Source organism: Salvelinus fontinalis, chromosome 33 (assembly GCF_029448725.1).
Source record: "Salvelinus fontinalis isolate EN_2023a chromosome 33, ASM2944872v1, whole genome shotgun sequence".
NCBI classification, from domain to species: domain Eukaryota; kingdom Metazoa; phylum Chordata; class Actinopteri; order Salmoniformes; family Salmonidae; genus Salvelinus; species Salvelinus fontinalis.
This window is the reverse complement of record NC_074697.1, coordinates 4,348,729-4,365,670: the sequence shown is the minus strand read 5'-3', so window position 1 is coordinate 4,365,670 and position 16,942 is coordinate 4,348,729. Positions and strand designations below refer to the sequence as shown.

The following is a 16,942-nucleotide window of genomic DNA, read 5'->3' as shown; positions in this document are numbered from 1 at the left end:
AACACCAACACAGAAAATATAGTCTCGAACACAATATAGAAATGATAAACTATAATAACCCCTAGTCACGCCCTGACCTACTACACCATATAGAAACAAGGGCTCTCTATGGTCAGGGCGTGACAGTACCCCCCCCTCCCCCAAAGTGCGGACTCCGGCCGCAAACCTGAGACCAAATGGGGGGGTTAGGGGGTGACTAGTGGCGGTGGCGGCTCCGGTGCAGATCGTAGCCACCCCCCAGACCCCGGATCCGACCATGGAGCCGGGCTGAACGCCGTGCCTGGACTGGGCACCGGCGCAGAGGAGGGCTCCTGCACTGGAGCTGGGTTGGACGCCATGCCTGGAACAGGGCATCGGCGCAGAAGACGGCTCCGGCCATGGATCAGGGCTGGCCGCCGTGTCTGGACTAGGCACCGGCGCTGAGGAAGGCTCCGGCCCTTGAGCTGGGCTGGACACCGTGATTGGACTGGGCACCGGCGCAGAGGAAGGCTCCTATCCTGGAGCAAGATTGGACGCCTTGCCTGAAAGTTGACCGTCGCGGGAGGATCCGGACTGTGGACCGTCGTGGGAGGATCCGGACTGTGGACCGTCATGGGAGGTTCCGGACTGTGGACTGTTGTCGGAGGTTCCGGACTGTGAACCATCGCCGGAAGCTCTGGACTGTGAACCGTCTCTGGAGGCCTAGTGCGTGGAGCCGGTACAGGTGGCACAGGACTGGTGACACGCACTTCAGGGAGAGTGTGAGGAGGAGGCACCGGACTGGTGTCACGCTCTTCAGCATGCCTGTGCTGCAGCATTCTCATTGCTACCACCTCTCTCCGGAATCTTTATCGAATTCCTCCTCCGACTCCCACACAGGCTCTGGCACTCTCCGCTGCTCGACCGCCAGCTCCATGTGGCCTCCCCCCCCAAAATTCTTGGAGTTTCTTTAGCAGCGGACTGACGACACGCTCCTCATGGCGAGTGCGAGGAACCGGCACAGGACAATCCGGGCAGAGGAGGCGCACTGGAGCTCTGGTACGTGGAGCCGTCACAATGGCACCGGACTGATGACCCGCTCTTCAGCATGCTTGCGCTGCTGCATACTCCTAGTCAACTCTGTTCTCCGGTATCCTTCTTCACACTGTTCCATCGACTCCCATGAAGGCTCTGGAACTTTCATTGGGTCGACTGATCACTTCTCTATCGCCTGCTCCATGTGCTCTGGCTCTTCACGCGGCTCAGCCTGTGGGCACCCATTGTGCCTCCCACCCAAAAAATCTTGGGGTTGTCCTTGGGCTTTCTGTGGACGCGAACCCTGGCGTCGTCGCTGTCCTCCATTATTACCTTCCGTCTGACGCCAAGGAAGGGTCTCGCATCCACCCATCACTTCTTCCCATGTCCAAAACTCCTCTACCTCATGGATACGCTGCAGCGGATATTGAGTTCCACATATTTATTCCAATGTGAAACTTCAGCCAAAAACAAGAAATCAAATAAACGAACAACGGAACGTGGCTACGTGGTTCACATGCACAAACACAAAATAATATCCCACGAACACAGGTGGGAAAAATATCTACTTAAATATGATCCCCAATTATAGACAAAGATTACCAGCTGCTTCTAATTGGGAATCATACAAAACACCAACATAGAAAATATAAACTAGAACACAACATAGAAATTATAAACTTGAATAACCCCTAGTCACGCTCTGACCTACTACACCATATAGAAACAAGGGCTCTCTATGGTCAGGGCGTGACAGTACTATTGTTGGTACAGATGAACGTGGTACCTTCAGGCGTTTGGAAATTGCTCCCAAGGATGAACCAGACTGTGGAGGTCTACAATTTATTTTCTGGAGTCTTGGCTGATTTCATTTGATTTTACCTCTTTGTCAAACAAAGAGGCACTGAGTTTGAAGGTAGGCCTTGAAATACATCCACAGGTACACCTCCAAATGACTCAAATTATGTCAATCAGCCTATCAGAAGCTTCTAAAGCCATGACATAATTTTCTGGAATTTTCCAAGCTATTTAAAGGCACAGTCAACTTAGGGTATGTAAACATCTCACCCACTGGAAGTGTGAAACAGTGAATTAAAAGTGAAATAATCAGTTTGTAAACAATTGTTGGAAAATGACTTGTGTCATGCACAAAGTAGATTATAATTTGTTAACAAGAAATGTGTGGAGTTGCTGAAAAACTAGTTTTAATGACTCCAACCTAAGTGTTTGTAAACTTTCGACTTCAACTGTGTATGAAAATGTTTATTATATTATTATAATACATACGATGATGAATTACAATATCAATTGAACACATGCACTTCAATGTTATATCAATTCATATAAGAATACAGCTTTTCTCCAACAACATGGAAGTGGTTCCACTCTGTAGGCTACTGCTAATCACATCATTTAGCAGGTCAGATTAGAATTTAACACTCTAGATTTGAACAATCTCTCATAACATTGGAATATCTAAAGTGAACCTGTTACATGTTACTAGTTACAATGTTACCAATGATTACCTGCAACATTTTTGGTCATCTCTGTCAGAGTAGTCCTACCTAACTGTATGATAAACCATATAACTGAACGTTACAATGTTTTCCCCCTAAATCATATCTTATTATCGTATATCATTGGATGTCTTCTCCATAAGGTGTTTCTTGGTGTTCTTCTCCGGCCTGAACAGAATAATGAAGCATTTAGGAACAAATAACAGAAAGAACAACCCAAAGCTAGAGGTGATGATGGCAAAGATCTCCACAGCTACAGTGAACTTCCCAGGAGAGCTGACATAAACTGGGATAAAGGTAATCCAGACTGCACAGAATATGAGCATGCTGAAGGTGATGAATTTGGCCTCATTGAAGTTATCAGGCAGCTTCCGAGCCAGAAAGGCCAGCACAAAGCACAAGAGAGACAGGAGTCCTATATAGCCCAACACAGCCCAGAAACCAATAGCTGACCCCACATCACACTCTAGAATGATCTTTTCCTTGTAGGTAGTGAGGTTTTTAATGGGGAAGGGAGGGGACAGGACCAACCATAGAGTGCATATCAAAGCCTGGACAAACGTGAAGGACACTACAGTCAATCTCTGCTGTGGAGGACCAAACCATTTCATGACATTACTGCCTGGAAGTGTAGCCCTGAAGGCCATCAACACCACTATTGTTTTCCCCAGAACACAAGAGATGCAGAGGACGAAGGTGATCCCAAACGCTGTGTGACGCAGCATACAGGACCACTCAGAGGGCCGGCCAATGAAAGTAAGAGAACACAGAAAACACAGTGTCAAGGAGAAGAGCAGCAGGAAGCTCAGCTCAGAGTTGTTGGCCCTGACGATGGCCGACGTTCGGTGGTGGTAGAAGATGGTTGCCGTGGCAATGGCCAGACAAGCCCCGCACACAGAGCAGGCGGTCAGGATGATTCCGAGGACCTCGTGGAAGGACAGGAACTCCACAGGCTTAAGGATACAGCGGTCTCTCTCAGCGTTGGGCCAGTACTCCTCGGGACAGATCAGACAGTCTGAGGAATCTGACCAGGACAATGCAACAGAAATCAAATGTTAATAATAATAGATTCAGGTTTTATTTATTTACAAATACATGTCCCACAATGCTGCACTTTGTCAGTTTACAATGAAGAATGTTGAATTAATGTGCAGCTTACATGAGATAATAAGAACAGGAACATGATTGACAGACACTACCTTTGTAGTGGTGGTAATATGAATAAACCACTACTTAGTAAACCGTGATAGAAATTACAACACATTTTTGCCAACTGTTCCTATAGTCCTACCTGTGTTATTACTTATTTCTCCCTCTGCACATTGGATACAGTCATAACAGCATACAGGCTTTCCTTTCTGTATAGCCTTACGAGTGCCTGGGGGACAGCTCTCACTGCACACTGACACAGGTACTTGTGTACTGTTCTTTACCCAGGTGATTTCCCTCTCGATGTCAAGCCTCTGGTCAGGAGGCATGGACGCATCATAGCGCCCCACTGTCACAAACTCCATCTTCCCACTCTCCCGTATCTGCCAGTTGACCAGCTCATAGGTGGCTACTGGGTCCCCGTTGGCATCGAAAGACACTTGGTACCCATTACGAGAGAAGTTCACCCTCCTCAATCTCTCCAGGACCTGGGGGTTAGAAGGTCAAGGGAGAGAGAGGGGGGGTGAGAGAGAAGGAGAGCGGTGAAGAGAGATGGAGATAAGGGAGAGAGAGATGAGTGTGGGGAAGAGAGAGATGAAGAGAGATGAGAGATGGAGAAAGGGGAAGAAAGATGGAAAGAGAGATATTGAGAGAAGGGAAGAGAGATGGAGAGAGAAACAGAACATTAATTCAACTCATATTTATCAGATGTGTTACTTCAGAAGAAGTAAAGTATAATGGGAACTCCTAGGCCTTCATACATGTATTCAAAATAAACATATCAATCAGGACATTATACTATAGACTTGTCATTCACCTGTGTTGGCTTCACATTAAGGTTGTTGTCACAGTTCACAGTGGAGTTTTCTCTCTCTTCACAAACGATGCTGTGGATGGCGTGTGCTATGGCGTAAACAGCTTTATACACCATGTTTGTGACACGCAGCTGGGATGTATCTGTGTAGGGGGTCTGTAGCTGCTGTATATCCTCACTTCCGTCACACACCTTCTCCTCAACCCCAACACCTGTAGAAGTCCCTACAGACAGACAGACAGGCAGGCAGACAGACAGACAGACAGACAGACAGACAGACAGACAGACAGACAGACAGACAGACAGACAGACAGGCAGACAGGCAGACAGGCAGACAGGCAAACAGGCAGAGACATGTAAATAGATAGATAGATAGATAGACAGACAGACAGACAGACAGACAGACAGACAGACAGACAGACAGACAGACAGACAGATAGACAGATAGATAGATACGTAGATACCTATCCCCAGCCTACAGCCAAAGGCTCCCTCCCAGAACTCAGTGAGCGTGGGAGAGTTGGACACCTTCTGTGGGGAGAGGTCCAGGAGGAAGTCCCTGAGGCCGGGGATGACAGAGTGTTGGATGCCAAATCCGATGGCCCCGGCACACAGACCGAAGCGCAGCATATCTGGGGCAGTGACCCAGGACTCACTCCCGATCCACTGGCGGGGCGGAGAGGGCAGGCGTTCCATCTCGCTCAGCAGGATTTTCATGTCCCTGTAGGATACGAATGCAACCACCACCCGGGCTGTGGAGCTGGGGAACATGATTATATCATAATACAAGATTGTCATGTTTGTCATTCATTGGAATGTCTCAGTAAAGTGAACATGAACATTAGTATTAACCTGTCTAGGATCAGCGTGGCGCTAGCGGCACACCCCCCCCCCCCCCACTGAAAAACCAGTGCCGCGAAATTCAAAAAAAATATTTTTTTAAAATATTTAACTTTCACACATTAAAGTCCAATACAGCTAATGAAAGACACAGATCTTATGAATCCAGTCAACATTTCCGATTTTTAAAATGTTTTACAGGGAAGACACAATATGTAAAGATGTACATCTATTACCTAAAAACACATTAGCATATTCCACCATCTTTTATTTGTCCACCAACACCAGTAGCCATCACCAATTCGGCTAAACTAAGATATTTATAGCCCCTAACCAACAAAAAAACTCATTAGATGACAGTCTGATAACATATTTATGGTATGGGATAGGTTTTGTTAGAAAAAAGTGCATATTTCAGGTATATGGCATAGTTTACAATTGCACCCACCATCACAAATGGACTAGAATAATTACAATGAGCAACGTGTTTACCTAACTACTAATCATCAAACATTTCGTAAAAATACACAGCATACACGAATCGAAAGACACAGATCCTGTGAATACAGACAATATTTCAGATTTTCTAAGTGTCTTACAGCGAAAACACAATAAATCGTTATATTAGCGTAGCACATAGCACATAGCAGCCCAGCATTGATTCTAGCCAAAGTGAGCGATAAAAGTCAACATCGCCAAAAGATATTAATTTTTTCACTAACCTTCTCAGAATTCTTCCGATGACACTCCTGTAACATCACATTACAACATGCATATACAGTTTGATCGAAAATGTTTATATTTAGCCACCAAAATCATGGTTAGACAATGTGAAATGTAGACAAGCTGGTAAAGAAAACGTCCTTGCGCCACTTAGACAGTGATCTACTCTTATACATAAATACTCATAAACGTGACTAAAAAATATAGGGTGGACAGGGATTGATAGACAATTTAATTCTTAATACAATTGCGTTATTACATTTTTTAATTTATCCTTACTTTTCAATACAGTTTGCGCCAAGCGAAGCTACGTCAAAAAACATGGCGTCCTAAGCCACTAAAATGTTTCGACAGAAACACGATTTATCATAATAAAAATGTCCTACCTTGAGCTGTTCTTCCATCAGTATCTTGGGCAAAGGATCCTTTCTTGGGAGAAATCGTCTTTTGGTGGAAAGCTGTCCTCTTGCCATGTGGAAATGTCAACTACGTTCGGGATGAACTGAAAAGCGTTCCCAACTTTTCACATCGTTGCAAAAATAAATGTCCCAAAATCGCACTAAACGGATATAAATTGCTATAAAACGCTTTAAATTAACTACTTTGTGATGTTTGTAACTCCTATAACGAGTGAAAAGATGACCGGAGAAATATAACAGGCTAAACTAATGCTTGGAACAGGAGAGGGTCGGTGTCTTCCACGCGCGTTACGCAGCAAGAAAAGACTTGCTAGCTAAAGGTTTTTTTCATTTGTAGTGCCTGTGAACGAGCAATCGAGCCCGTTGGAATCGTCATCACGTAAAGGCATCCAGGGGAAGACGTAAGAAGTGTCCGTATAGTCATAGCAACGACAGTGCCCGTTTAAATGACTTCAGAAAAGTGGCCAACGTTTCTCAAATCTGACTCCATGTCAGGGAAATTGCTGTAGAATGGGCTCTGTTCCACTTAGAGACAAAATTTCAACTCCTATAGAAACTATAGACTGTTTTCTATCCAATAATAATAATAATATGCATATTGTACGATCAAGGATTTTGTGGGAAGCCGTTTAAAAAATTAGCCACATTAGCATAAATAGTCTAAACAGCGCCCCCATCCCCAACAGGTTAATCAACACTTTTTACATGTTTAAGATATGCAAATCATGTTGGTCTCACAGATCAGCTTTTGTAAAAGAGAGAAATTAATAACAATAATATTTTTTATAAATATGGTCTTGCATTTCTGTGAATGAAAAGTTCACATGTAATCGCAGATCACCTGCGGATCACGTCGGCCACCCGTTGCACTCTGCTGAGTGGGTTGGTACGGAAGAAGGCTTCAGAATATTCCACACATATGCCTTCCTCTTGTGCTGCCTGTAGGAAAGCCGTCATCCCGTTATTACCGTAGTCAGAGTCGGAACGGACCGCCCCAATCCAGGTCCAGCCGAAGTGCCTGATGAGGTGGGCCAGAGCGGCAGCCTGGAACTGATCACTGGGGATGGTTCTGAAGAAGGTTGGATACTGTTTCTTATCACTCAGACACGCACAGGTGGAAAAGTGGCTCACCTAGGTAAAAACAGACAGTCGAAAACATGAGAAGGAACATAATGTCGGCCAAACGAGTCTCAGTTGTTGGCCAATTCCTGCTTTTTCTGTTTAGCTGTTTAGCCAATTTATTGTTTTTCATTAGGCCAGAATGAAAAGGATACATATTTCTTTCCATTTCTAACTTGGTCATTCTATAAATATTGAAAATAGTTTTATAAGACACACTGATGCTGTGAATAACACGAGTTAAAGGTATGACAACAATCCCTAGTCTCCCATAATAACCTAGCCTATGACAGATTGTCCTCAGACCATGTGAAAATGCCTACAGATGTTCTCCAGACTCATAGTTCTTAGTCTATGTTCAAATGCCTTTCTCCACTTAATTTCACACAGAAATGTATATTCCTGAAAGAGAGGATAATATGTGATTTCTTTCCACTGTAGTTTACCTGAGGAATTCCAAAAGGGCCGATGCTGCGCAACATGCTGATGGTAGGCGTGGAGGCAGACTCGCCCACGATAGCTGTCACTGTAGGAGACCCCGAGCACTGTTCTCCGGTATCAAACATTGGGTCCAGGCCATTAGCCAGATGGAAGGCCACATTCATGGCCATGGGGACCGAGGAGCATGAGTCATGCACTTGATAACCAAGTGTGACACCCGGTAGAAGGTCCGAACTGTTGTTTATCTCCTCAACTGCGAAGACCATGGCGCGCGAGAAGCGCAACTCACGGGAATCCAAACTGTAAATAGAAGATAGGTGAGTGAGCACCACTTGACTAAATGGTAAACTAGCATATAGAATGGATGGTTATACGAGGCCAAAAATCTTAATATCTAGCCTTACTTTCCACACTGTCTACATGCTTACTCTTTTGATATCGGTAATTGAGGACATTGTAGTATATTCTGCATTTGAAAATGTGACCCTTTGCAACAGTAAGATTTATCTACTCTCTCAGATACAAACACACTTTTTATCTGTTTAAAAAAACTTTTCTGTCTTTAAAACACTGTTTATCTGTCTTTAAACACACTGTTTCTCTGTCTTTAAAACACAATTTATCTGTCTCCCCACACAGCCACAGTCCTGTCCGCTGCTCCCTCTTGCGCTCACTGACCTCCCTGTGCACTGCAGGGGCTCAGGCATGCTGGTGTAGCTGTGATCCACAGTGTGCATGTAGTTGTGGATGGAGAACACACCCCCGATGACAAAGTCCCCGTCCTGGGAGAACGCCGGAGGACGAGGGGTGCCTTGGAGCCTGCATCTGACAGACTCCAGCCCCGAGGCAGAGGTAGAGGCAGATGAGAGCAAGGCAAGCCCACCAGCCACCACAGCTAGATGTAGAAGAACCAGGCTACCAGCCAGACTTGGATCCAGAGCAGGAGCTGGAGAGAGCCTCATTCCCCTGATGTGTAGAAGGTATGGCCTAATACAGTGCCACACAGACCGACATAGGTCAGGTTACCACTCTACTCTGGTTTAAATACCCACTGTACCTCTGTGGGGATTCCTCTGGAGACAACACTGTGGGTTTGGCAATGCCGAGGAGGGAGGGGTTAGAGGCTGCTCTGCTCACCCAGTCAGGTCTTGATTCTTTCAGATATAGAGAGTGTATGCACCAGCATCAGAACTACGTTGACTGTAATGGTTTAGATAGACATAAACATACATTAGACATACAATAACCATGAGCCTCTCTTATATTTCCCTTACTGTCTAGTCCTCTTGGCACGCTGGCTCTGCACAGTATTTACCCTAATGTCTAGTCCATTTGTCACTTTGCCTCACTTATATTTCCTCTACAGTCTAGTCCTCTTGGCAAATTGCCTCTACACAGTATCTACACTACAGTCTAGTCCTCTTGGCAAGCTGGCTCTACATGGTATTTCCCCTACTGTCTAGTCCATATGGCACACTGCCTCTCTTATATTTCCTCTACAGTCTAGTCCTCTTGGCACGCTGGCTCTACACAGTATTTACACTACAGTCTAGTCCATTTGGCACTTTGCCTCACTTAGATTTCCAATGCAGTCCAGTCCTCTTGCAACGCTGGCTCTACACAATATTTCCCCTACAGTCTAGTACATTTGGCACTTTGCCTCACTTATATTTCCTCTACAGTCTAGCCCTCTTTGCACACTGGCTCTACAAAGTATTTGCCCTACAGTCTAGTCCATTTGGCACTTTGCCTCACTTATATTTCCTCTACAGTCTAGTCCTCTTGTACGCTGGCTGTTCACAGTATTTCTGCTACAGTCTAGTTAATTTGGCACTTTGCCTCAATTATATTTCACCTACAATCTAGTCATCTTTGCAAGCTGGCTCTACTCAGTATTTCCCCTACAGTCTAGTCCTCTTGGTACGCAGGCTCTACACAGTACTTCCCCTTAAGTCTAGTCCTCTTGGCACGCTTTCAGTACACAGTATTTACTCAAAAGTCTAGTCCTCTTGACACGCTGGCTCTACAGATTATTTCCCCTACAGTCTAGTCCTCCTGGCACGTTGCCTCACAGTTGAAGTCAGAAGTTTACATTCACCTTAACCAAATACATTTAAACTCAGTTTTTCTAAATTCCAGACATTTAATCCTAGTAAAAAATCCCTGTTTTAGGTCAGTTTATAGGTCACCACTTTATTTTAAGAATGTGAAAAGTTTATTTCAGCCTTTATTTTTTCATCACATTCCCAGTGGGTCAGAAGTTTACATACACTCAATTAGTATTTGGTAGCATTGCCTTTAAATAGTTTTACTTGGGTAAAACATTTTTGGTAGCCTTCCACAAGCTTCCCACAATAAGTTGGGTGAATTTTGGCCCATTCCTCCTGACAGAGCTGGTGTAACTGAGTTAGGTTTGTCGGCCTCCTCGCTCACACACGCTTTTTCAGTTCTGCCAACACATTTTCTATTGCATTGCGGTTAGGGCTTTGTGATGGCCACTCCAATCCCTTGACTTTGTTGTCCTTAGGCCATTTTTGCTACAACTTTGGACGTTTGCTTGGGGTCACTGTCCATTTGTAAGACCCATTTGCGACCAAGCTTTAACTTCCTGACTGATGTCTTGAGATATTGCTTCAATTTATCCACATAATTTTCTCTCCTCATGATGCCATCTATTTTGTGAAGTGCACCAGTCACTCCTGCAGCAAAGCAACCCCACAACATGATGCTGCCACCCCCGTGCTTCACGTTTGGGATGGTGTTCTTCGATTTGCAAGCCTGCTCCTTTCTCCTCCAAACATAACGATGGTCACTTTAAAAAAAAATATTTCACCTTTATTTAACCAGGTAGGCTAGTTGAGAACAAGTTCTCATTTACAACTGCGACCTGGCCAAGATAAAGCAAAGCAGTGTGAAACAGACAACAACACAGATTTACACATGGAATAAACAATAAACAAGCCAATAACACAATAAACAAGTCAATGACATAGTAGAAAAAAAGAAAGTCTATTTACAGTTTGTGCAAAAGGCATGAAGAAATAGGCCATAGGAGCGAATAATTACAATTTAGCAGATTAACACTGGAGTGATAAATGAGCAGATGATGATTTGCAAGTAGAGATACTGGTGTGCAAAAGAGCAGAAAAGTAAATAAAACAGTATGGGATGAGGTAGGTAGATTGGGTGGGCTATTTACAGATGGACTATGTACAGCTGTAGCGATCGGTTAGCTGCTCAGATAGCTGATGTTTAAAGTTTGTGAGGGAAATAAAAGTCTCCAACTTCAGCGATTTTTGCAAATCGTTCCAGTCACTGGCAGCAGAGAACTGGAAGGAAAGCGGCCAAATGAGGTGTTGGCTTTGGGGATGATCAGTGAGATATACCTGCTGGAACGTGTGCTACGGGTGGGTGTTGTTATCGTGACCAGTGAACTGAGATAAGGCTGAGCTTTACCTAGCATAGACTTATAGATGACCTGGAGCCAGTGGGTCTGGCGATGAATATGTGGCGAGGGCCAGCCGACTAGAGCATACAGGTCGCAGTGGTGGGTGGTATAAGGTGATTTGGTAACAAAATGGATGGCACTGTGATAGACTGCATCCAGTTTGCTGAGTAGAGTGTTGGAAGCTATTTTGTAGATGACATCGCCGAAGTCGAGGATCGGTAGGATAGTCAGTTTTACTAGGGTAAGTTTGGCAGCGTGAGTGAAGGAGGCTTTGTTGCGAAATAGAAAGCCGATTCTAGATTTGATTTTGGATTGGAGATGTTAAATATGAGTCTGGAAGGAGAGTTCACAGTCTAACCAGACACCTAGGTATTTATAGTTATTCCGAATATTCTAGGTCGGGAACCGTCCAGGGTGGTGATGCTAGTCGGGCGGGCGGGTGCGGGCAGCGAACGGTTGAAAAGCATGCATTTGGTTTTACTTGCGTTTAAGAGTAGTTGGAGGCCACGGAAGGAGTGTTGTATGGCATTGAAGCTCGTTTGGAGGTTAGTTAGCACCGTGTCCAAGGAAGGGCCAGAAGTATACAGAATGGTGTCGTCTGTGTAGAGGTGGATCAGGGAATCGCCCGCAGCAAGAGCGACATCACTGATGTCACGGCCCCTCTGCAGTGCAGGGGGCGGTTCCTCCTGCAGGCAGAGGAGTGTCGTTAGTGATTGGAGTCACCTGGGCTCAGGGTATTTAAACTGCTGCTTCACTAATCTCTCTCTCTCTGCTCCTCCAGGTATGATCTTGTTTTGTTTGTTCCTTTGTATTTTTGCATAGTTTTCACTCAGTCATGTTCACACACACATATTCACGCATCCATGCACTTTACATACACCTTACATTATGATACTTCCACACCTCATTCCTTTTTCTTTGTTTAAAGTTAATAGTTTTGTTTAGAATAAAGAACCTTTTTAATTGTCCTATACCTGTTGTTCGTGTCCCCTCATTTTTGTCACAGGCTATGAGCCGGCCTGTGGCAAGTCGGGGCTCGTCCGGGATAGTAGTTAACTTGGGTTAGTTGAGTTCAGATTGCCAATTTTTTTTTGTTTGAGGGGATGTTTTGGTTGGGCCAATTTTGTTGAAGAGAGCATTGAGAGCCATGTGTTCTTTTGGTTCAGTTAGCTTGGTAGCTAAGCAATTCACTCTGGGTTTTTCTGGGTTTTGTTCAGGTGGAAGTCCTCTCATGTTCAGGCTTATCGGCGAGTGTCAATAGGAGGCTTGTGGTGTTTTTGTTTTAGGTGGCAGTGAACGTGGGTAGAACATCCCTTTCCCTTTTCCCCTACATCGGCTCGGGAGCACCTCCGTGGTTATGGGAGGGCCGCCAGTTTCTGGTTGTCTTTTCCACTCCACTGGTTTTGTGTGCATAAAACCCCACCACATGTGACTGCACGAAGACCAGGGCCAGTTAGTTAGTTGTTTTTGGAGGATAGTGGGGTGTGGCTCCTGTCCTTGAACCCAGACTGACAGCAGGTGAGTTGTGTGTTTTTTTGAGCATTTTTAATAGTTGTATTGGTTGAGGTAAATGTCTTCCATTTTGAGTAGTTTTGTTCAAGCTTCTTCAGAGGTAGCCTTGAGTTGTGTACTAAGGAGCAGTTAATTGAAATTGCTGAACATTATCAGATTGAGATTGTTGATAAAAAAATTAAAGAGACGTATTGCGGAAGCTAGAGCTTGGTCAGATTTGGACATGACTATGTTGTTGCAATGTGTACTTACAGGTAAAGCACGTGAAGCTTTTGCAGCACTGAGTGTAGCTGACAGTAAAGTTTTTGCTAAAGTTAAATCAGCAGTTCTGAAGGTCTATGAGCTTGTGCCAGAGGCATATCGTCAACGTTTTCGTTACAGGAAAAAGTTAGATTCACAAACCTATTCTGAGTTTGTTCGTGATTTGACTTCTGCATTTATTCGTTAGTTTACAGCTTCTGAAGTTAGTACTTTTGAGGGTCTGTCTAATTTGATTGGGTTAGAACAGTTCAAAAATTCTGTGTCTGACCAGGTTGCTACATACATGAATGAACGTAAAGTTAAGTCTCCAAGTGATGCAGCAATCCTTGCAGAGGAGTACAGGCCAACACATTAAAGCCATTTTGAGTCACAGTGACATGTACCATAAAAATAACTTTACTCCTAGGAATAGTAGGTCACCTTTTGGGGGGGCTTCTTTCCAAAGGCCTCAGCAGAAGTTTGTACAGAGAAATGAGTCGCCCTCCGATTTGACCCACTGAACTCTGTCTGCAAAGTAGTTGGTGAACCAGGCGAGGCAGTCATTAGAAAAATCTGGGCTATTGAGTCTGCCGATAAGAATTTGGTGATTGACAGAGTCGAAAGACTTGGCCAGGTCGATGAAGGGGATGAAGTAGAGGTTAAGAAATAGAGGGTCCAGATTGTCTTGCCCAGCTGATTTGTACTGGTCCAGGGTTTGCAGCTCTTTCAGAACATGCTATCTGGATTTGGGTGAAGGAGAAGCTGGGGAGGCTTGGGCAAGTAGCTACGGGGGTGTGGAGCTGTTACCCGGGGTTGGAGTAGCCAGGAGGAAGGCATTGCCAGCCATTGAGAAATGCTTATTGAAATTTTTGATTATCATGGATTTATCGGTGGTGACAGTGTTTCCTAGCCTCAGTGCAGTGGGCAGCTGGGAGGAGGTGATCTTGTTCTCCATGGACTTTACAGTGTCCCAAAACCTTTTGGAGTTAGAGCTGCAGGATGCACATTTCTGCTTGAAAAAGCTAGCCTTTGCTTTCCTGACTGACTGCGTGTATTGGTTCCTGACTTCTCTGAACAGTTGCATATCGTGGGGACTATTCGATGTTATTGCAGTCCTCCACAGGATAGTTTTGTGCTGGTCAAGGGCAGTCAAGGTCTGGAGTGAACCAAGGGCTATATCTGTTCTTAGTTCTGCATTTTTTGAACGGGGCATGCTTATCTAAGATGGTGAGGAAATTATTTTTAAAGAATGACCACGCATCCTTGACTGACCGGATGAGGTCAATATCCTTCCAGGATACTGGCCAGGTTGATTAGAAAGGTCTGCATGCAAAAGTGTTTTAGGGAGCGTTTGACAGTGATGAGGGGCGGTTGTTTGACCGCGGACCCATAGCGGATACAGGAAATGAGTCAGAGATCGCTGAGATCCTGATTGAAAACAGCGGAGGTGTATTTGGAGGGCAAGTTGGTCAGGATAATGTCTATGAGAGTGCCCATGCCCATTTAGGGTTGTACCTGGTGGGTTCCTTGATGATTTGTGTGAGATTGAGTGTATCTAGCTTAGATTGTAGGACTGCCGGGGTGTTAAGCATATCCCAGTTTAGGTCACCTAACAGAACGAACTCTGAAGCTAGATGGGGGAAGGCGATCAATTCACAAATGGTGTCCAGGGCACAGCTGGGAGCGGAGTGGGGTCGATAGCAGGCGGCAACAATGAGAGACTTATTTCTGGAGAGATACATTTTTAAATTAAAAGTTTGAACTGTTTGTGCATAGACCGGGAAAGTATGACACAACATTGCAGGCTATCTCTGCAGTAGATTGCAACTCCTCCCCCTTTGGCAGTTCTATCTTGACGGAAAATGTTGTAGTTGGGTATGGAAATCTCAGAATTTTTGGTGGCCTTCCTAAGCCATGATTCAGACACGGCAAGGACATCAGCGTTGGCGGAGTGTGCTAAAGCAGTGAGTAAATCAAACTTAGGGAGGAGGCTTCTGATGTTAACATGCATGAAACCAAGGCTTTTTCGATCACAGAAGTCAACAAATGAGGGTGAATGGGGACACGCAGGGCCTGGGTTTACCTCCACATCACCCGAGGAACAGAGGAGGAGTAGGATGAGGGTATGGCTAAAGGCTATCAAAACTGGTTGCCTAGAGCGTTGGGGACAAGGAATAAAAGGAGCAGATTTCTGCGCATGGTAGAATAGATTCAGGGCATTATGTGCAGACAAGGGTATGGTGGAGTGCGGGTACAGCGGAGGTAAGCCCAGGCACTGAGTGATGATAAGAGAGGTTGTATTTCTGGAGATGCTGGTTATAATGGGTGAGGTCACCGCATGTGTGGGAGGTGGGACAAAGGAGGTATCAGATGTATGATGAGTGGAACTAGGGGCTCCATTGTAAACTAGAACAAATCTAAAGAACAGTATACAAGGCATATTGGCATTTGAGAAAGACATACAGCGAGGCATAAAGTCATCTCAGGTGTTGATTGGGAGAGCTAGCTAAGACAACAACGGGTAAGCTAACAACAGCTAATCAGCTAAAACAACAACAACAGGTAAAATGGCGATGACTGGGCAGAGAGGTTCGGTTAACTACACACAGAGCCTGAGTTCGCGGCGGGGGCTGACAGATAAACAAAAAATAAACAGAATGGAGTCCAGTGATTAATGGACAGTCCAGCAGGCATCAGCTATGTAGCCAAGTGATTACAGGGTCCAGGGGACAGCAATAGGTGGAACAGGGAAGCCGCGGAGTAGTCGCTACTACGCTAGCACACGCGCGACACAGCGTTTGAAGTTAGTAACCCGGGGCAGGTAGAAGTGTCTGCTCTGACGTCCGACGGAGGCCGGTTGAAGGCACAGCGGATGGAGTTTTCGTCGGCAGACCAGTCGTGGTGGTACGGCGGGGCGCCGTGTCGACAAAGGATCAAAACCAGATGGCGAAAGAGATATTGTAATTGTATTAATTTAGTTTGCTAGCCGGGAGATGCGCCTGGCTCACGTGTAACTGGTGCTAGCTTCGGGGCAGGGGCGTTAGCCACTATAGCCACTCGGTAGCAGCAGGGATCTGGTGCCAACGTCCAGAGTTTACGGCAAGGATCCAGTGGAGTAGTGGGTTCTAGCCGTGTTTGGGTGGAGTCCGGGTGAACAACTGAGTAGGCCGGGAGGTGGGCCTCAGGGATAGCTTCGGTAATGGGTAACTCGGTGGGTGATAGCTAGCTATGAAGATCAGGAGTAATGGTCCAGGGATTACAGCAGGAGTCTGGCATTGTAGTGGAGAAACTGTCTGGTACTGGTAGGCTGGCGAGTATTATCCAGGCAAAAAAAAGAAAAAAGGGCTGGTATCTGTGCAGAAGGTAAATTGTCCCCATGTGCAGTTGCAAACCGTAGTCTGGCATTTTTATGGCGGTTTTGGAGCAGTGGCTTCTTCCTTACTGATCGGCCTTTCAGGTTATGTCGATATAGGACTCCTTTTACTGTGGATATAAATGCATTTGTACCTGTTTCCTCCAGCATCTTCACAAGTTCCATTGCTGTTGTTCTGGGATTGATTTGCACTTTTCGTACCAAAGTACATTAATCTCTAGGAGACGGAATGTGTATTCTTCCTGAGAAGTATGATGCCTGTGTGGTCCCATGGTGTTTATACTTGCGTACTATTGTTTGTACAGATAAACGTGGTACCTTCAGGCGTTTGGAAATTGCTCCCAATGATGAACC

General features: G+C 45.3%; 1 protein-coding gene across 1 annotated transcript; it reads right to left on the bottom strand.

Moving 5' to 3' along the window:
* Window positions 1-2,620: 2,620 nt before the first annotated feature.
* Window positions 2,621-8,977, bottom strand: LOC129831664 (extracellular calcium-sensing receptor-like). Its single transcript, XM_055895029.1, has 7 exons — window positions 8,694-8,977; window positions 8,021-8,315; window positions 7,297-7,586; window positions 4,953-5,233; window positions 4,477-4,685; window positions 3,802-4,147; window positions 2,621-3,534 (listed from the first exon to the last, which is right to left on the bottom strand). The coding sequence occupies exons 1-7, from the start codon at window positions 8,975-8,977 to the stop codon at window positions 2,621-2,623; spliced, it is 2,619 nt and encodes an 872-aa protein (XP_055751004.1).
* Window positions 8,978-16,942: the final 7,965 nt, after the last annotated feature.